Source organism: Micrasema longulum, unplaced genomic scaffold (assembly GCF_059751315.1).
Source record: "Micrasema longulum isolate JH-2025_06_02 unplaced genomic scaffold, ASM5975131v1 h1tg001157l, whole genome shotgun sequence".
NCBI lineage: Eukaryota > Metazoa > Arthropoda > Insecta > Trichoptera > Brachycentridae > Micrasema > Micrasema longulum.
This window is the reverse complement of record NW_028278344.1, coordinates 207,416-229,895: the sequence shown is the minus strand read 5'-3', so window position 1 is coordinate 229,895 and position 22,480 is coordinate 207,416. Positions and strand designations below refer to the sequence as shown.

The 22,480-nt window shown below is 32.4% G+C and overlaps 1 protein-coding gene across 1 annotated transcript in view; it reads right to left on the bottom strand.

The window, feature by feature from the left end:
* The window catches only part of LOC148276730 (uncharacterized), a 140,285-nt gene that overhangs the window by 46,291 nt on the left and 71,514 nt on the right, over nt 1–22,480 (bottom strand). The window contains exon 4 of the mRNA XM_088233850.1: nt 12,147–12,328. Coding sequence (XP_088089976.1) covers nt 12,147–12,328 — 182 coding nt within the window. The remainder of the gene's footprint in view (nt 1–12,146; nt 12,329–22,480) is intronic.

Sequence of the window (22,480 nt, the reverse complement as noted above, 5' to 3'; positions counted from 1 at the left end):
TCTTTTCTTTTTTAAAAAATATTTTTAACTATTCTTTTATTGTAATATTAAAACCATACAAATTGTATAAATGGACAATGTCCGTTAATAAAAAAGAAATAAATTAATAAACATATAAATTCTTGTTTTAAGCTCTGATTGTCACTGAGGACGGGTTGCGGCTTTGTGGCAATGTCACGGGCTCCAGGTACGAGGTCCGAAATTCAATTCTTGCTCTACTACACTAAGATGAACTATCTGACGCAAAAAAATAACAGAAAAATTGAAACTATGAACTTTTTTTTTTTTAGTATGAAAAAACATCAACGAAAGGTAAACCACCAAACCTGTCAAATAGTGATTGTTCCTAGTGACCGACCGAAGTTTCGGTTTCAGCCAATAAAACGAACTGGGGCTACGGTTTCGGTTTTGGCTAAAAAAGGCCGAAGCTTCGGTTCAGCCGAAACCTGGGGTTTGTAATGGGTCGGATTACGTTCGGCTATACTCATATTACGGATATTTAGCGATCATGTTAGGATCTGTGTTAGGATTTTCCCAGTAGTGTCTTGATAATTTGATGTTCCTCTGTGATTTGGTATAGATACGTATTGTTTTACTTATGTTGCTTGAGTGCATGTTGTATTGGGCCAATTATTCTAATGTTTTCTATATGTTTTTGGGTTTTGTGTCGTTGTTTGATTTGTTTGAATTGCTACGTTCTTCTTCATTTCCGAGGCGGGATCTGGAGCGTGCGGCCGCGGTCTCAATTTGGAACTAACACTGTATTCCTTCACTGTCATACTGGGAAATTAGAAAAAAGTGATTGTGCTGACCATGTGTATTTGATTGATCACGCATTGACAATACTGGAGTGAGGGGTACAATGAAAGCTTTTAAAGTTTTTTTATTTTGTTATTTTCGCGGATTGACTGTAAAGAAATATGAAATTTTCGCTTAGTTAGTTTAAAAAAAAAAATATTGATATGCGAAACAAAAGAAAGACACAAGTCTTTATAAAAAGTTTCAGGAAAGGGGTGGATGCTTTCATTTTACTCATATAACAAGATAATAATAAATTCATTTTAACTTATGTAAAAATATGCGAAAAGAAGAAAAATGATTTTCTTTTAACCTTTTATTAGTTTACTTCTTGTTACTACTTTAATTATAATATGATTTTAAAGGCATGATAATGTTAATAACAATTAATAACAAAAACACCTAAAAAATATCTCTCCCGGATTTGGTTAATCTCATACATAATAAATACCATTAAATAAATGTAGGATGAACATTTTGATTGCTAAGTGGTGTACCATTTACTGATATTTATATTACGCAATATACGAAACAAAGATTCGAGTGTCCTTGAGAGATAAAATACCTACGCTAAGTTAAGCACCGGAAGTTCGGTGGTCTGCCATCTTGTAAACTCTGAAATTACTCACTTCCGCTGTAAACACCAAAACACACTTTTTCTTGTTCCGGAATCAAGAAAACTGCGGAAGCACTTAATTGAAAATAAAAGCCATTTACTAGAAAAGCAATGATTTATTAATTAAGTAGAAGTTGCGAAACAGATAAAATGACGACGTGAGTTCAATCCCCTGTAAAAATAATGTTTATTTATTTTTGCACCACAACAGGCCAGGAGGCCCAATTACAGTGGTGAATTACATCACAGAACACCCAGGCATGAGAAAAATCACATTTTAATTTTTGTGTTCTCACCGGGAATCGAACCCGGAACCTTTCGTGTGTGAGTCAAGCGTCTTGACCACTACACCACGGAGGCCGCCGTGGTGTAGTGGTCAAGACGTTTATGAGCATTAAATAATTTTAAATCGGGTTGTGGTCCCGTGACTAGTGTTGCGGACTCACGGATCAAAGGTCCGAGGTTCGAACTTCACCCTACCCTAACTTTATTTAATAATAAGAATTATGGATAACTTATATAGCGCCATTTTCGTAATATAATACCTCAAGGGCGTTTTCTAATAGTGAGTTATTTACAACTCATTGAAAATAGCCACCAAAAATTGAAATGCATAGTAAAAAAAATCGTATGTGCATTTTTAATTTTTTTAATTCTAAGTATTAATTTTTTACATGTTTATACCAGCAATTTACAAGTAATTATTTTAACAAAAAAATAATTATGTAGTAAAAGTAAACATACATATTTTTAATTTTTACTATTGGTTTATCTAAACTGCCTAGCTAAGGATAGCTTCCCCGTTCTAATATTTATTAAAGCAGAGATCAAAGGCAAAATTGTGAATTTTACACACTGTTTAAAGTGATCATATAAACTAGTCATTAGGTTAACGCGAGTCAGAGCAAGTTCACAGACATTGGTCGTTTCCGGTTGTGTCACTATAAGCTGGGACAATAAATGTATTTATTATGTTGTCATTCAATAAAATAAAAATACGTATATATTGAATAATATTGATATTCTATGTAAAGTGAAAACATTTTTTTAGGATAGGAAATATGGCAGTATCTAGGCAATTACAAAGCTTATTTATCTTTATATACTCGTATATAATTCTTTTGTACGTGTGATGTCACTGAACTTCTCTTAAACCGCTAAACCGATTTACGTGCGGTTTTCGGTGAAATGTAGATCTTTGCGATGTGTGTGTTCGTAGATATAATAAAATTCAATAAAATCTGTGAAAAAAAATGTTAGAAGCATAAATTGTTTTTTCGTCGATAATATTAACTGACATTAAATACATTTTTTGAAAAACGCATTCTTCAATAAAGTGCTTGCCTGTTGGTGAGAAGAGCCAAGTTTGACATTTGCAAAAAAAATCTATATTTGAAAATTAATTATTTTATTTTTTGGAATTCAATCATAAACAAGTACTTAGGTACCTACTTAAATTCAATATTTGGTATGAATAATTTTTAGTTTTAGAATTCAATCATAAAGAAGTACCTAGGTACCTATTTATCGATGAAAAGTCTTTTTCCAAGGTAATAGCAGGCAATCCAACGTTCGGGCAGGACAACGTCTGTCGGGTCCGCTAGTTTATTATATATTTGGCCCTATCCATGTAGTTTTTTATTGATTTTTTATATTTTTTATTTAATTATTTATGACATTGTACATACATTTATTAGGGATAGAGACATAGTTTAAATTAGTTTAAATAATTAAGTTAGATAGTTTAGTTTTAATTGCGAGCTTAAAACTGTTGAAAAATAATAAAAGTTTTAAGGTGTTTATCATAATTTCAAATGGAATTGCCAAATTTTTAAAACCTATAACAGACTTCGATCTGTTGTTACCACGTTTTATAAATTATTTTTCATATTGCCAAAATATACACCAAAAATTGTCTATTTTTTACTAGTTGAGTCTATAATAAGGTATGGGATAAAATCATGGGGCCATTCAACCAGAACCAATATCGAAATGATGCAGGATTTACAGTATCCCATTATTAAGAAAGCTGTACCACTAGAAATAATTAATCAGAGAGATTACAAAAGACTCCTTTACACACTCACTCAAAACTCTACCAGTTCAAGGAATTTTGTGGTTCTGCGTCATTTTAGAGCATTATAATTCTAACATTTTTAAAATTTATCAAAATCATAAATGTCTAAACTCCCATATTCCCTTGATAATATATTTTTCCTCTCCGTCGCAATAGATTTAAATATGAATAACTCCCTAGGGAGGAAATCCAGCCAGTCTGCAAGCATTTGGACATACTCAAACATTGTTGATCATATTTCCTTCATGTAACAAAAAATGATCAAGATACGCTGTGATTGATGTGCCGATGCAGTGCCCTATGCACCATTAGGTGCGGAAAGGGAATGATGATAGATGACGATGAAAGAACGGCGTTTTAAAATGCAAAAAATCGTATGATCTTCTTAGTTTTTATCAGACAACAGCCTTAAGGTACTTTTGATGAAGTCATCCCGTCCTCCTAGGTTCGTGCCCTCTACAGTTGTTATAATAATAAATTATTACATGGTAACACTTATTTATTTATTTTGTTGTATATAATTTAAGTATGTAATTAACTTATATCCTTATTATCCTTGCCTCTACCCGACAGTTTAGAGACTAGAAGGAATGTGTATTTTTTTACTATACATTTTTATCGATTGTTGCGCGGTGTGATCGATAATTCTTAAGAATTCTTCTGAGATTATGATGAGCATTGGTTTGTATGTTCCTGATAATGACCTAAGACAGCGTCAGCATAGATTGTCTCATATTCCGATATACCGGACCACCCTGCCTGTTGGAAGGGCTACCGCTATGCTGAACAACATCGTTCTGGATGTTGATCTGTTCCATGTATCCGAAGAGATTTTCCGGAGCAGGATTCTCCTACTACTTTGACATGGGTCTCTTTCATGTATTTTTTCTTTTTTATAATATGTACGTATTAAATATTTGTTTTTTATGTATACGTTACATTTAAATAAATGAATTAAATTGAAATTGAACTGAATTGAATTGAACTCCCGCCAATAACACAGCTGCATTTTCCCCCACACACAGCAGATCGCCTAAAACCTTCTGCTGAAGTATCTTATTTTACGAAGAAAACGAAAGTTTTCCGCTTCCTATGAGCGGATTTGCCTCGCCTACAGAAGTTGGTCGGCGAGAAGTATTCGAGAGAGAAACTTTCACGGAAGCAGACAATATGACCTCATCAGATCTGTATGGAGAATTCCACTCGAAAGATACATTACAATAACAATACACATAGCGTATCGCACATTTCTAGATTGTTCCAAGTCGCCATTTGGTTATTTTCCTCATCAGCGTCATTTCCCTTTCGCACCCAGTGGTACACGGGGCACTGCATTCATATTTATTTATTTAAACACGGTATTTCTGCCATTTACATGACATATTATGGAAACAGGGCTTATAAAATATAATACAATGTTAATGATTATGATAAAATTATAAATTAACTTATCAATGAAACTTCTTGGTTTAGTTTTACTTTTTATTATTTTGACGCTCGACCAACGAGCGCTTTCGCCTAAGTAGGCATCTTCAAGACCGGTAAATTGTTTACAATGTTTACAGTTTTTATACTATTCTTAACAAATTTTGGAGATAAGATCAAATAAGTATTTTTACAGGTGACAGAAACATAAATATTTACAACTAGTTTGCTAAACAGTTAATTTTTGGGAGTTTTTGGACCGAAATTGGGATTAAGCTTTTATTATTTAAACGTGGGAAAAGAACACATGGCAAAATACAACAGAGTGGGAAATACACATTTTAACAGATAAAGTTTATATATAGAAGAGTCCCGACTTAACACGGAATTTTCAACAAGTCGGGACATAAAAAAATATAATTGTGCTACGATGAAATTGTGTATTTTGTGCATTAAATTAATGTTTTATTTATTTGAATTTTAAATAGTGTAGAGAGGGTTTTTAAAAAAATATATATATATGTCGAGACTTACAAACGTATTAAGTTCTTTATATAATTGGTATACATATAACTAAAATAAATAAAACAACTTTGTTTTTAAGCACTATTCTTTAAATATTTTTTCACGGACTGTTTCAAAGCCAACAAGCTTCTTCGTCAAGGTTTACGTAACTAATGATTTTTTTCTTATTTTATTTTTTTCATGTTTACCAAATACTACACTTGGAGCCAATTAATCAAGTCTTTCTTTCTCTAAAAGGGTGGTAATTTGAGATGAATATTTTCGAAGCTAGACAGGAGTGGATTAAAAGAAATTAGTTTATTTGGTTATTAATGATGATTTTCTTATTATGAATCGCTTTTTAATTTCTAAGATTTCTAAGTTGTCTGATTTTAATATTTTATTGAAATCATGATTATTATGGAAAGATATAAACATAATAAATCTGGCATATACCAATTAAATCCTAATGATTGCGGTTCAATCTACATCGGAAAAACTAAAATAAATTTTAATATTGGAGTAAAAGAACACTTAAGGTGCCTAAATAATAATAAAAAATCTGAATTCGCAAACCACATAATAGAGAATATTTTTTTTGTAGTTGAATATACTGACGATGGCAAAAAAATGAGGAAAACGTTACAAAGTAATTTAGCAACATTCCAGTGATGAGACGGAAGATGATCTTTAAGATTTCATATATGTAAATATAACATTTTAATTACAAATGAAACGAATAGCCATTAATTAGCGTTGCAACAGGAAATCTTATAAACTGCATAAAGAACCTACTCGTATGCATATGTATGCAACATTATTGAAGCCTGGAAAAACGAGAAATTGATATCAATCTGCATATAGATACAGTCATGTCGTCAACTAATTATCAGTTGATTAATTACTTTTAAAATATGAACCTACCTATGTTTGTTTATATAATTATTTCCTCGTTGACTAAAAAACGACGTAGTAGTTTCCAGTTAACCCCTTTTAGACCTAACACAACCAATCGCCACATCAAAAAATAGATCTAGAAAAAGACGAAGAAAAAGTACAGGTACCCCCGTTGATTGCGGGGGATGCGTTCTGGACATGGCCGCGATGAGCGAAATTTCGCGATCAATGGATTTTTCACGAAACTGTTGGATATTTTTCAGCTGATTCTACATATGTTTGCATTAACTGATTCACCAATCATTTTAAGGCAATACAAGTCTGTTTGTCTTCAAAACTGATCAAACAAACCTTTGCTTATTTTAAATGAAGCCAAAGACTTTTATTTATGTTTCTTTGTTGTACAATTGAACGCACTTTTGACTGAGACAATTTAAAAGAGACATAACATGACTAGACAATATAAAATTTATAATGTAACCCTAACGGGTTTTTTAAAATTGTAAATAATTTTTTTTTTAAATAAAAAAAAAATAAAAAATCCTTATTTTTAGATTCTTTTCTAAAGTCACTACTTTGCGAAAAAAATCACGTTATAACGGATTCGCACTCGCCGGGGACGCGATCAACGAGGGTGGATCTGGTATTTTTCTATGAAGTCAATAAAGGTAGATGCAGTTTTAATTGATTATTGTATGTCATATTGAAAAATATCGTTGAGATAAAGGTCGACAGCCTAAATAAAATTAACTATTTGTTTTTTTATATAAAACGTCCATCTAAACTTTGGATTTTCATGTGAATTTATGATATGATCAAGTCATGGTATTTTTTATCAAATGTTTGCCTTAATTGATCCGCAAAATCATTTTAAAGTTGTTTTATAATATATTTTAAATACATTTTAGGACTGTTAATATTTTTAAGATATTTTATTGGATAATTTTATCATTTAGTGAAAGTTTAATAATTTATTTAGCATTTTTTAAATTTTAACGAAAGGTGAATGTTGTGAACAATTTATAATAGTCGAAGTAGGTATTTTAAAGTAAATAATAAATTAAGTAACAAATAGTTATTAATATAAGGATGAAGTATGAACGATTAAAAAAAAAGAACGAATAACCTTTATAAGGCGACCTTCGTAGTGTAGTAGTTAAGAAACTTGAGTCACACATGAAAGGTTCCGGGTTTTATTCCCGGTGAAAACACAAAAATCGAAATGTGATTTTTCCCAAGCCTCCTGGCCTGTTGAGGTGCCAAAAAAAACATAAAAAACTTAAAAATGACGTGAAAATCTCTTACAAAATATGTTTTATCTTTGAACAAATATTTTTGGTCCATTTAAATCAATCGGAAAAACTGTAGGTAACTTATCAAATATTTTATTTTATTTTATTCAGAAAACATACAGTCATACATAATAAGTATTAAAAACAACCATTTTTTAACATAAAAAGACCAATTAAGTTTTCATAAATTATGCAAAAGATATAAACATTAAATGTGACAAAAAAATAAATAAATAAGAATTTCAAGTGAGAAAAGAATAATTGAACAATAATAAAAGAAAAATAGACCAATGTGTGTGTTATATAAATAAAGGTTTAATTCATGTACGCATACTTTAAGGTTTTTGTTTTTAAATGCATCTGAAATAAATTAGAAAGATATTAACTTGTTATCTGAATTCCAACTAGTCGACAGGTTGATAACAATAATTAAATACATAATCAAAAATATGCGGACATTAAACTCAGACATATGATTAATTAAATGCGAGCATTATTAGTTTTCTTTGTTTATAATATCGTCAGTGGTACTGATATACCAAGTAACCTGTTTTGTTTTAACGAAAATGTTTTACTGAAATAAATTTGTTATACTATTCGTTAGATTAAGAGTCGTTGGTTTTTAATTATTGCTATTTTTACTCTAAATAATGATAGTTTTTTCTGATACTTCAGTGGTATTTTTGATTGATTACAATTGTCAGTAATATATTAACATAACGTTTTTAAGATCACTTACCAAAAAAAATAATTGATAGTTACGCGGTTTTGCCCGACGATAAACCGTTTTTATAGTAAGACAAAAAAAAATAGTAAACAACTTATATTTAAATTATAAGAGTTTTTAAACAACCAAACTAAATAAATAAAAGGTAAATTCATTTTAATAGAAAAAAATATGCAAAAATGAATGCAGATCTGATAATAAAGGTTTAAAAAAATATATGACAAGATGACTATTACTATATAATACAAATAGGTGCTGACATAATTAATTTATATTAACAGGTAAGTTTGCAATATTTACGTAGCAAAAAAGTATTATAGTAAATTTAGAACTGCACTTTGTTGCTCCAGTACACGTTCCTAACATCGACCACATTATGAAATAAAATAACAAAAATATTAATTCGACTAAAGCATTCGAGTTTGTTGGTGAACATTCTTGGTGGAAGTTAATTGTAATTTATTGTAGAAAAAAAAGTGATATTTACCATAAGAATATTAGTCAGTAACTAGTTTAGTCGCTTAAGTGATGAAAAGCCACAGAAATAAACGTATTTAAACTCTTTAAAATAACATTATATAAACTCTTGTATTTACCCAGTATTACTTCGTAAAAATGAGCCTTAGGGAAAAATAATGTACTGTAATTACTGTTAAATAATTTTTAATTCATTATCATTACTGTTTTTGTATACAAGTATGAAGAATGTCGTGAAAGTAATGAAACCGTTTATCCTAAATTTGTGGATTTAAATATCATAGGTGTGTTATTTCTATAATAAACTCATTCAAATACTTAATATTTAACAAAAGATAGTGGTTGCGAATTATGTTGGTATGCATTGTTAAAATATTGTCACAACTCTACATCCTTTTTACTCACAACCACTGTTACTCCTATCCTTAGTATTTTTTGATCATCCACTACAATAAGACATTGTGTCGTGAATCGCGCGTTTATTTTGTTCAACGTGTGCCGCATCATAGAATTTGTTTCCACCAACCACCAGTATTCAGCTCCAGATCGGGGGCCTGTCCTAGTGTTGGTGCCGCTTGCAATTGACCAGTCAGACCACAGCAATTCCATCAAGAACGAACCAGGTTAGTGGCATCCATTCCTAATCCATCTCATTTGTTGGGGTTGTGACCGATTGACACTGCATAACGCATATCGAAGATATTGCCTTATTTTATAAAAAGTAAAATACAATACACTCCGCTAAATAATATCTTAGAAGCCCTAGAGCTTCATCCCTCGCTATTTCTCGCCCCGCGTTAGCGTGAGAATTCGTTTTTGAAAAAATATGAAAATTATAAGATTTGAATATATTTTTGTCTTTAAGTAAGATTATAAAAAATATTTTTCTAAAATTAAAGGTAGAAAAAATATGAAATGAAGATGCGATGAGTAGGATATCTAAAGAAAAAAAAAACTATTGAAATCCAAAAGTTGCAGTTTTTCGGACACATAAGACTCGGAGAAACATATGAGATCCTACATCTTATTGTACAAATGTACAAGGCAAAATTGCAAGCAGAAGGGGGCACGGGATGATCAGAATTTCCTGGCTGAAGAACTTGCGGCTGTGGTATGCCAAGTCTATATATAAATATAAATAAAGTATCGTTGGCCAACATGATCGCAGACGTCCGATGGTGGACATGCACGCAGAGAAGAGAAGATCAAGCTTTTGTCACGCTTGAAACTTAAACTTAAATGAATACGTCGTGGATAGGAATCATTCCCTTTCTGGTCTACATTCTGAAAACATTGGCAAACCTTGAAAATGCACATATCGTCAGGTGAAAAACTGACGTTGGAAATGGAACAAATTAATGCAATGTCACGCGACAAATTACACTCGCGGTTTGGAGTTAGATCACACCGATCGCTACCTGTTCCGAATTTTAATTCACTTATCGACTACTGAGTTACATACGACGCATGTTCAGAAAGTAAGTGTTCTAGATTTTATAATGTTGTATTTTATCTTTGTATATATATAATTCCTCTGTTCATGTTATGTCACTGAACTCCTCCAAAACGGCTTAACCGATTTACGTGCGGTTTTCAGAGAAATATAGATCTTTGCGCTTTGCGTGTTCGTAGATATTAAAATCTTCAATCTAATATGTAAAAAAGAAGTAAGGCGCATAAATGTTTTATCCATCGATCTACCAGAGTTGCATTCGAGGAGAATGCATTTACAAAAAAATGGTAAGATGTAGTTTAAAAAAAAAAAAAAAAATGTTTTTGAATGTTTACGAACAACGTTCGCTTTTTATGGATCTCAATCAGATTCTTTCCTTACATTACTTATAATTTCTTACCATTTATTTATTTTTACTGGATTTTTGGTGATACTAAAATAATATTAACTGACATTCAATCTATTTTTGAAAATCACATTCATTCATTCCTGTTTCATGTACCAATAAGTAAAACATCGTATGTTAAAAATGCTTTTTTTCGTAGGACTTTTTCAATGTACAATACAAAATTAAAAAAATATAGATTACACAAACATCACTCTGTCAGATTTAAAATTTACACTAAAAATGTATTATGTAACTTAGTAGACATTATAATAATAAATATGTACATCTCCCCTCCCCTCCTTATCCTCTCTTCAAGCATTTTTGTCCTTATCCCGCCCAATTTACAGTAACTTAATGTTCTTAAAATAAATATTAAGAAATCTTTGATTATTGAGTACATGAAAATAACATTTTTATATGTATAAATTGTATGTATTTATTTGATATGTAATATATTTTCTTTACTAACTTTGTATACTATGTGGAAATCTGTTATTAGTTCTGAGTTTATACACTATATCTGTTTGTTTACTAAAAATATGTATGTAGAACTGTTGATTTCCCAAATAAAATAAAATAAAATAAATAAATAAAATAAAATAAAATGAATAAAGTGCACCCCTGTTGATGAGAACTGAGTTTGACATATGCAAAAAGAATTCTATATTTGAAAATGAATTATTTTATGTTTTGGAATTCAACCATAAGCAAGTACCTAGGTACCTACTAAAATTCAGGATTTGAATATAAATACTTTTTAGTTTTGAAACGCAATCATAAACAAGTACCTAGGTACCTACTTATCAATGGAAAGTATTTTTCAAAGGTAATAGCAGGAAAGCCAACGTTTGGGCAGGACAACGTCTGTCGGGCCACTAGTATATTTATATATATTGCACTAGACTTTAATATTTTTTTAGAAAATAAAGTACAGGGTATTGTTAATACACTTATTGACTATTTTTTCAGATAATTGTCATCCCGTTTAGTGCACGTGGTAAGCCGTGGCACAAACTTATTTATGCTCTCCTCGAAGAACTCTCCCACATGCTTGGATGTTTTGAACCACCCCTCGTATTCCTCTGCAAGTCTGCAAGAATTCTTACGTCTGCCAAATAACATACCAGTCTTGATTTCTTTGATAACAAGTTGTCTTATTTCAAACGATCACTGAATCAAATTCAATTATAAACACCTCTCTTCCGCTTCCACTCCCACCAAGTCTACTATATAACATTGTGTCTTTTAACTCTCTTTTATAATAATTTTCTATGTACAAATATGTCCTTAAAAATGTCTATTGGACGTTTATATGAATAAATGAATAAATAAAATAAAATAAAATCAACTTCGAAACAACGAATTTCTCAATTTTTAAAGTTTTCTTATAATTTTTAAAAGTAGATTAAAAATACAGATGTAAAATAATAATATAAATAGATCATATTTCACCATCACCTTATGGCTAAATAAAGGTTGAATGTCTCGTTACCTTGTCCAGTTGTGGGTTAATGGACTTGGCCAGGTCTTGGAGGAGTAGACTTCCCCAAGAAGACAGCAGGCTGCTGACGTACATGTGCTGGTGGGAAGGTTCTGCAGCTTGGATGGTCCTGGCTACTCTAGCCGCTGAAGGGAGGGCGTGAGCTCCCACGGACACGCGAGGAGTAGAGATCCCTGGAAAAAAAAAAAAATTAGACAAGTGTAACAGAGGCGCTGCATTTGTGGTAAAAATAATTATCATTGCTTTGTTTTAGATTATCTGCATTATTTTTCATTACTGAGGAAGAGTAAAAAAACAATCACATCTCTTCTTAATTTCTGCTCAAGTATTTCAGTTGAGAAGTAGTTAATAAGATCAATTCTTTCATCTGTTGATGTTTGTGAAGTTAAAGAGCTGAAACTTTTATTTATGCGGGTGAGATTCATCTCATTGAATTATTTCATATACATACTAGGCAACGTCTGAAAATGTATTATAATTTTTTGGTTTTCAATTTCCATACATCTTCATGGACCAGGTGGATTTTCGTCGTGATTAAATTGATGATTACGTATATTGCAGGTTCTAATTGCAAATGATCAAGATACGCTGCATTTGATTTTTCAATCAGTGCCCTTAGACCATTGGACGAGGATAATGGTTTGATGATATTGATATTGGTAATCAGTTTATTTGTTATCATGAAGTGAAGACGGATTTACATTAAAGCGCGCTGCAAAACAGCGCCATCTTAAGATAATGGACAAAGCGTCACCATTTTGACACGACCACATTGTGTCGTCTTTTATACAACAGATATTTCTGGTTTCTGATAGACATTCGTCCACAATCTACAATGGGGTTGTGTCGAAACTTTTTTCACACAAATGCACGTGATCAATGCAAGGAGAAGTAATTTCTTGTTACAATGGCAGTTGGGCAAACTATTTTTTCTGTGAGACCGTTATTAGTACTAGGATTCCATTCGATTATACATACATACCAACTGTTGTGTTGAAAATTGTGACAATAGTCACCCATTAGTGATTCACATAACACTATACAAGGACGACTCTAAGTTATTTTTGTAAGCATTGTTTAAATTTTGCTTAAAAAACGTTAATTGAACAACATTTTTAATGTTTCCATTGTACGTCTTGAGTTTCTTTTTCTCTATCCAACGTAAATAATAAAGTTGGCTAATTAAAATACCGTATTTTTTGTGGATACAATAATATGCTCTATATATAACAATGCTATTTCTACTACCAATGATCGTTATTTGAGTAAGACTACTTGAAGTATAACTAAAATGTTTTTCCCTACCATTTTCCATGCCTATGATTTAAAAAAAATGCAGAATGCTGGCTACGAGCTCACCCATATTCTTACAGGTCATGGTAGGTTCATGAGCTATCTGTTTCACTTCAAGCTCTCTGAGATCAACAGCTGCCCATGCGACGATGAAACTCCTCAAGATGTCCCTCACCGGTTGATGCATTGCCCCTTTTTAGCTTTCAAAGACAACAGCTGGAGGCGCGATGCAGAAGCTTGGGTGAAGATCTATGCGACATCCTATCGGTGATAGGTAATAAAGAACTCACACGAGAGGTAGTATCATACGTGATCAATATAGTGCAGGCAATTGATAAAATAAACCAAAGTAGGGAACAAAATGCCGAACACTCCTCTAGTGGAACGGAAGGCCGGTTGACAACTGTCAACAGGCCGGCTTCTCCTGAAGAGTTTTGAGTGATTTTCTCTCCACGTGAGCAAATGCTGAGAAGTTCCTGATTAGCCCACATTAGTATATCCCTCCTGATTCCAACAGTTTAGATAAATTTGACGATATTTAATACCAGAAAAATTAACTTTTTGAAATATAAACCTTGTATATTATAAGCAAGCTAAATAATAAAACAACTAAAACTACTATTACTACTACTAATATCACGCCATTTTCCCTTAAGGGTAGGCAGAAAGAATGGACTGCCATACACGTCTATCCTGGCATACATTCCTAGCTCCTTCCGCATTCATACAATTTGTAATACACGCTCTTCAGTTTTGACTGCTTTTTACATGACCAGACTAAAGATTTTGGTTTATTTGATCATGCTACGTCTTCCTTGGTCATATTCGTCCCACATTACCGTTAATTCTTGTCATATATACCCGTTTTACAATTCTTTCATCATCCATTCGTTCCACATGACCAAACCAATTCAGAGACCCTTTCTTAATCTTATCAATTATACCTGACTCAGATTTACACTCTCGCCTGATTTCGTCATTCGCAACCCTGTCGTAAATTGAATTACCACACATTCATCTATGAGATCGAATTTCAACCGCTTTCTCTCTGCTCATTGTTGTGTCGTGTTGTGGAGTGGTAAGGTGTGTCGAAGGCTTCTCTGTCGTTTTGATTGATCATTCACCGTGGTTGCTTAGCTGTCTTAATATGCCTGCGTAGCTGAGAACAGTGACTCAACGCGTTAAGGAGACGTTTCTAGAAATTCATATTAGTGCTGTGTTGTGACGCGCCATAATCACCCTCTGGCGCAGGCTTAACAATCGTTGGATCAGGACTGCATCATGGCGCTACGACAGACCACGCTACAGTAGTGTAATTTTTATCTTATAAAAACTAAAATCCAGATCATAAAATGTGTATATCGGATGGATAAGAGGCCATTGCGGAATTCAAGGCAATGAAAAAGCAGATGAAAAGGCTCGAGAAGTTACTTTTAAGAAAACAGCTCCTGATTTTGCAAGATTTCCTTTAAGTTTTGCCAAAAATAAAATAAGGAGCCGAACTCTTAAGCCCTGGAACGTCCGGTATTTAAGTGAAACAACTGGACAGGTAACTAAAATATTTTTTCTAATAATCTTTCACGCTTTTGATTTCAGGAAAACGCAGCAACATGGCTACGAACTGACTCAAATTATCACAGGCCACGGAAGTTTTGTGAGCTATCTTCATCGTGTTAAGCTCTCAGAAATCAATAGCTGCCCACGTCATGACGAGACACCCCAAGATGATCATGATCGTTTGTTGATGCATTGTCCCATTTTTAGCTTAGAGCGAATACAGCTAGAGGCACGATTTAGAAGCCTGGATGAGGACCTAAAAGATATTGAAACAGTAATAAGTCACAAGGACTTATCGCATGAGGTAATATCATACACAGCAAAAAAAGTAAAGGTAATTGTTGAAATAAATAAAAACAGGACACAAAATGCCGAACGCTCTCGAAGTGGAACGGAAGGTCAGTTGATGTCAGTCAATAGTCCGGCTTCTTCTGAATGAGTTTTATGTGGTTTCCTCTTCTTAAAAAAAATGCGGAGAAGTTCCTTACAAAGGCCACAGCCGATTATCCCACCAGATCCTCACCCTTTAGTCAGAGTAATTAGAAGGAATATACCTTTTGCGGTTAATAAAGCCTTGTACATAATTTTAAAAACCTTTTAAAATACGTAAAAGTGGTACGCGCCAGAAAGTTTTCCAACACACCACTCCAAAATACGAAGCAACAATTTTCTTCTTGGCTTTGGAGAAGCGCGCCTTAGTGAAATCGCCACCATTGGGTCTCGATAGATCCATTTTATAACACTTAAGTTTAAATAATACTTGTATCTTTATGCTTTTAGTAATACTTTCATAGTTAGTCAACACAGAACGCAATAATTACGTGCGATTTTCCACGAATATATATTAAAATTGGAAAGTGTGTTAATAGTTTACTACGGATCAGATTTTCCATATCACGCCTGCATGTTGATACTGGATTACTTGATTTAAATATTACTAAATGAGGTCAACACTGTAACTTAACCCTATCTCACGCAGTGTCCACTTGAAAGGATAAGCTTTGAGTTAAAAATAAATGAAAGCGTAAAATGTGAAATTAAATAGAATATTAAGCAAAAAACATTATTTTCCGTAAGATTAGTTTGAATTCATTATCATTCCCTTTCCACACTTAATAGTACATAGGGCAGTACATTGGTACACCAATCGCAGTGTATCTTGATCATTTTTGTTGCATGATGGTAAAATGATTAGTCTTACGCTTCAAGTACCAGTCCAGGGTTTTTGAAATATTCTAGTGCAAAAATAACTTCTAAAATGAATATTTTATCAACCATGTCGAGAATCGAACCCGAGACCTCTTGCATAGTAGGCAAACGCGGTAATCACTACACCACGAGGCCGACAAGTTTGAATTACTTCTACCATATTAATGCTGTTGAAGAATACAGTTTTGTGTGTAAAATTGAACCAGAACCTCGGAAGAGTGCTTTCGACACGATTCAATTCAATTCAATTTATTAATTAAAAAATATCATATACATTACAAACATTAATTTAAAATTATAAAAAATAAAAAAAGACATGAAAGAGACTCATGTCAAAGTAGCAGGAGAATGCTGCTCCGAAAACCCCTTCGGATACATGGAACAGATCAATATCCAGAGCGATGTTGTTCAGCATAGCGGTAGCCCTTCCAAAGATGGCTGCTTTTGGGTAAAAATCCTGAACAACGATATCGAGTGAAGATAAGTCCGCCTCGCCTTGTAGTGGTTAATTTGTCCGTCTGCCATTCTTGAGGTTCAGGGTTCAATTGCTGCAGGGTGGACGTCAAAAATTGATTTCGAAGATTTTTTTAATGAAATATTTTTTTGTTACTGGACTGGCACTTGTGACGTAAGACTGATAGCCTTACTTTCATCCAATATTTGACCGAACAACGCTGTATTTGGATTACGAATGCAATGCCCTATGTCCCACCGGGTACGAAAAGGGGAATGATGATCGTGATGATGACATACTACGACTATCGTGCAATTTCTTAGTAGAAGTACGCAGTTTCTATCCTCCAGGTACATGTACGTTTTTACGCTTCTGGCTTAAATTTTTGGCTTAAATGTCAAAAATCAAATCTCACATAGTTTCGGGCAGGTGAGCAAACTATTTGTTAGCTCGCTGGGGTAACATTATTTTTTTTTTCTGCATGATTGGGAAGACAGGCAAATAGCTCACAAGTTCCCAACACAGTAGACACAAAACATGTAAATTTTTTGCAAAATGTTATTAAATATTTGTACATAACCACTCACCAACTTTTCTATGTCTACTGGCTTCAAAACGTATGAGTATTTTCATCAGGATATCAATTAAACCTACATGCAAAACCCACTATACGCCTTCACCATGGTTGTTGCAAAAAATATAATACAAACATGCCATGGTTTTAGTAGGCAGCCCTTACATACACTGATTAAATTATGAAAATGCTTGATGTTGTAAAATGAAAACGTAGAAAAATAGAGAAAGGGGATGAAGTAAAGGGCGTTAATTTAATAGGTATGAAATGTAATGTATTTATTTAGATAGTTGTACAAACAAAATTTGGGAAAAGGGGGACCATTACAATGAAACATCGTATAATGGGCTATATTGAAAGGTTGTTTTTAATTGGTTTCCGGTAATATGGACTTAGAGACGGGCACGTCTCGAAACTATTTAATAACATTTCGTAAAATGTTTGACCACAATATCAATGCTTTAAATATTGACAATAATAATTTTGTATTATATTCAGCAACAAACACAATTTGACTCAGAATGACTAAAGGTCAGAGTAATAATGCGCCAACCTACAGAGAAGCCCTGTCACTATGTTTCATAGATCGCAAGCGATGTTTGGCGGCCATTTTGTTTTGTTTGACAATATACCCATAACAGTTCTATCGGATGCTTTTGTCGCTGTGCTTGGCTTTGTTTGTAAATAACTTGGATATTTACGTTATAAAAAATAAAAATCGACTATGGTGGATTGCAGTATGTTTGGTTGCAGCATTAGGAGCGTCAAAGATGTTGAAGGAGTCAGTTTTCACAGGTAATTGATTTCGAATATTTTCCCGTGATTTACATTGATTTTTGGCATTTATTGTTCTGGCACTTGTATTATGTTGCTTAAAAACTTTCCTTATATCAACATCACTATGTTACTCCAGATACTATTTTTTCTCAATTAGAAGATAAATTTATGAATCAAAGTATGTTTACTGTTGATAATAATAGTTGTACTAGGCATCCATATAAAGTTTGAGTCTTTACCGAGTAGAGGTCGATTCAAATTTTACTCGAAAATAGCAACGTTAACCTTGAAATCGCATCTAAAATCACGTGTCCAAATTTCAGGCCGCTACTACTCGCCGTTTCCGAGATGTGACGGACAAACAAACAAACTCAACACAGGGCTTTGGTTTCATGGAGTTGGAATTTACGTCTCAATAAATGTAACATAAGTATATTGTGAATAAAATGAATAAATAAATAAAAAAATAAACACATTCAGTTTTATAAAATAAATTTAGGCGAATTATAGAAAAATGAATTAGAATAACCGTGCAATAATAAATACAAGGTATATATCGACGGTCCCTATTATCAATACACCTGTTAATTTATTTTTTTTCCCATTAATTTAGGTGGAAACAGGTTAAGGTCCGAAGGTGACAGAGGTAATCGAACATTCACAAAGCAACTCGACATATTACGAACTAGCTAACTCTACCCGCGGAATTGCAAATCTGCATGTCAACTTATAAAATGAAGATTTCACCTTTGGCGCCTTTGTTGAGAATACTCTTAGATTTATCGTGCAACATGAGTGAACTATTTACGAGTAAGTTCACCAATTAGATATTATTACATCTTGACACACTTACATTTTACAATGGTAAATACTTTTGCGAAACTATTTTTGATCTATGTTTCTTAAAGGAATTGTCAGTCACGTACGGATCAATTAATACGTTACAGAACTATGGTTGTGTAATTGACTCACGAACTTTCATAATACAATATGCTATCATTAAGTCAGCTACAACTAATTGCCCTAAAATTGAAAATTTTGTACAACAAACAAACCATCACACCGTAGGCAGAGAGGAAAGAACGCCACATCACTATTTCAAGTCCTTGACTACAAACATTTGATCAAACTACTTGTTAAGTTTTTTGTTTAATAGTTCTTAATTTAAATCTTACTGATAAATCTTACAGAGTATTGTTACTCTGGTGGGTACTAATACGAGTAGCATAGTTTACAAAGATAGCACAAGCGCTATAATCTCGCTCTATTTCGTTTTTTCTCGAAGTTTTCGGTCGTCACGGAGCGCACTGTGCTTTAAAATAAATTGTATACAGTCCACTAGTATCAAGATCTTTTATTTAGTAAAGATCGCCGCCATATTTATTGAATTGGCTACAACCACCAGCACACTAGTATTGTTGATAAATAATGTTGGAATTTCTCGACAATACCGCAGAGTGTGTGCGGACCAACTACTGCTTTACAAAATTATGACAGGAATGGTTGACTGTACAGAGCTGCTTGGTTTAATAACAATACACGTGCCAGCCAGGATTTGTAGATGGTACCACCTGTTTCATGTACCAATAAGTAAAACGTCGTATGTTAAAAATGCTTTTTTTCGTAGGACTTTTTCAATGTACAATACAAAATTAAAAAATATAGATTACACAAACATCACTCTGTCAGATTTAAAATTTACACTAAAAATGTATTATGTAACTTAGTAGACATTATAATAATAAATATGTACATCTCCCCTCCCCTCCTTATCCTCTCTTCAAGCATTTTTGTCCTTATCCCGCCCAATTTACAGTAACTTAATGTTCTTAAAATAAATATTTAAAAAATCTTTGATTATTGAGTACATGAAAATAACATTTTTATATGTATAAATTGTATGTATTTATTTGATATGTAATATATTTTCTTTACTAACTTTGTATACTATGTGGAAATCTGTTATTAGTTCTGAGTTTATACACTATATCTGTTTGTTTACTAAAAATATGTATGTAGAACTGTTGATTTCCCAAATAAAATAAAATAAAATAAAATAAATAAAATAAGTAAATTTATGCAGTGGTTATTTTTGCAAATAAAAAACAAACGAACAAACCATCACACCAAGGATATAACGCCATATCACTCGCGTACCTCGCTTCCTCTACATTCAAACATGTTCTCATGCACGCGCGCCGATTATTAGTACTACTGACATGTCCACGTTCAAATTTTTGATGGACTTGATTGTGTCATGTCTTAGTTGGTCTTCTGCATCCATCAACATTCGCATCGTAGATCCTTTTAGGCGTTCTTTCGCTGTCCATTTGCTCTACATGTCCAAACCAAGGCAGCACCCCTTATTGACTCTGTCGATAATGCATGTCTCTGCCTTACTTAGTGTACGGATCTCGACTTTTGTGCACCTATCATACATCGTTTTACAACACATTTGCCTGAGAGGTCACATTTCATTCAACCAGCTTTTATTATTATATTTCCAATTCCATACTTCACTCCCATAAATTTGGGTTGGCACTAGAACTGCTAGATTTGCCTCGTGCGACAAACATTTGTTTGCCTAGGTAGATTTAAGTGCTCCTTTCAATATCTTTCTTAGTCTTTTTATCCCTTGTAAACATACTTCTCAGATACACAAATTCTTCCATCTGATTCAGAATATCTCCGTTCACACTGATCTCACATTTAGTTATACTTTCATCCCTTTCAAAAACCATTACTTTCGATTTATCAACTTTCATTAGCAATTCGCTTTTCTTGCATACATCGTAGACTTCTGGTGCCAAGAATTGCAGGTCTTTTTGCTGCTAACAAGAAGCACGGCATCATCAGCATACAAAAAACAGCTAACAGTCAATATCATTCATTTTTCCTCCCATTCTTAAAAGAGTTATTTAAAGGATATAATAAATTGGGTTGAAAGAGGTTGGTTTTTACTTGTTGCTTTTTTTAAAAACACTATTTAATTACAAAAGTATTACCAAGTTATTAAAGAAAATTTTTAAAAAGTGTAGGTTTTTTTTTCTGAAAAAAAATATTACCGAAGAACGTTAAGTATAAATATGACACACTTTAATGAAATTAATTATAATTAATAACATTTTGAAAAACAAAGCTGTTTTTTATTTTTTTATAATACTCTTATTATTATTATTCCTAGAGGTGGGGGTCAGTGCTATGCAGGCTCCTGACTTCACAGCGACCTGTGAAGATCTATTTTAGTTAGCTATAATAGTTTTAGCCCTCCAAGCCAAGGTCTATGAAGTATCTGACTTTTAGGCAGGGAGCGAACTCTTTAACATCCTCAGGTTCAACCAGTGGTCCCCGAGGATGAGGATCCTTTTATGAAGTAAAGCATAGTATTGATGTTTCCTCATCTGCACTGCAGAACCTACATCTAGAAGTTTCTAAAAGGTTCATTCTAGCAAGGTGTTTGTTCAATATGCAGTGCCCCTAAGGGCTCTTTATTATTATTATTTTTTAATTATTTTTTATTATTATTATTATTTGTTTTTGGTCAGACTGTAAGAAATTGCTAGCGACATGAGTCCGCCATTTAACTGTGTATGCCTTTGTTTTATTTTTTGTATTTATCAAATTGTATTTATTATGGTTAATAAGGATCTTTTATTATTTTTATTATTGATAATAATATACGGCGTGTTTTTATATATTTTTATTGTTATGTGAAAGTTTGTGTTTATTTTGAGGTGATTATTTTATTTATGATAAAATCTAAAAATTATTATCTAATTGATTTAAATGCAAAAATGATTTGCAAAAAATCTATTTGTTTGGAAATGTATTTAATTATTGTTAATAATTTGATTCTAGTTACCATTAATTTGAATTTATAAAGTTTTATCAAAGACGAGACAATTTAAATTATTTTTTATTTCAAATGTCACGGCCGCTTTTTAAATATCGCTATTAAGATTCCTACAGTAATTGATTTAACATTTTATTATACATCTTCATACTTAAGTGTAGGACTATTGAAAAAAACATCCATAATTTAATATTTTACAACTGAGATGAAGAACATTTTGTAGATGGAAACATAAAGTTCCGGACATTTAAAGAGCTTATGACCTGTCACTGTCTGGTTTAAGTGGCCACTTTTCGCACTGTGTAACATTTACCATTTGGCCTACATTTGAACATCTATATTCCTTCAATCTGTTGATCTTTGTGAAGTTAGAGGAAATGTATTCAGGCGTTGCGTTGGGTTTTTTAAAATAATAAATATATTTTTTTATTATTAACATTTGGCTAATAGGGATTAAACGATAAATATTTTTTCAATGTGCAAATTGTTTTAATATTATTTTTTATATGTAAATGTGTTTTTTTTTCTTGAAATGCCTAATAAAATATTATTATTATTATTAACTATGTGTTCTTTTTTGTGTGACTACTTTTAAAAATATTTTACTC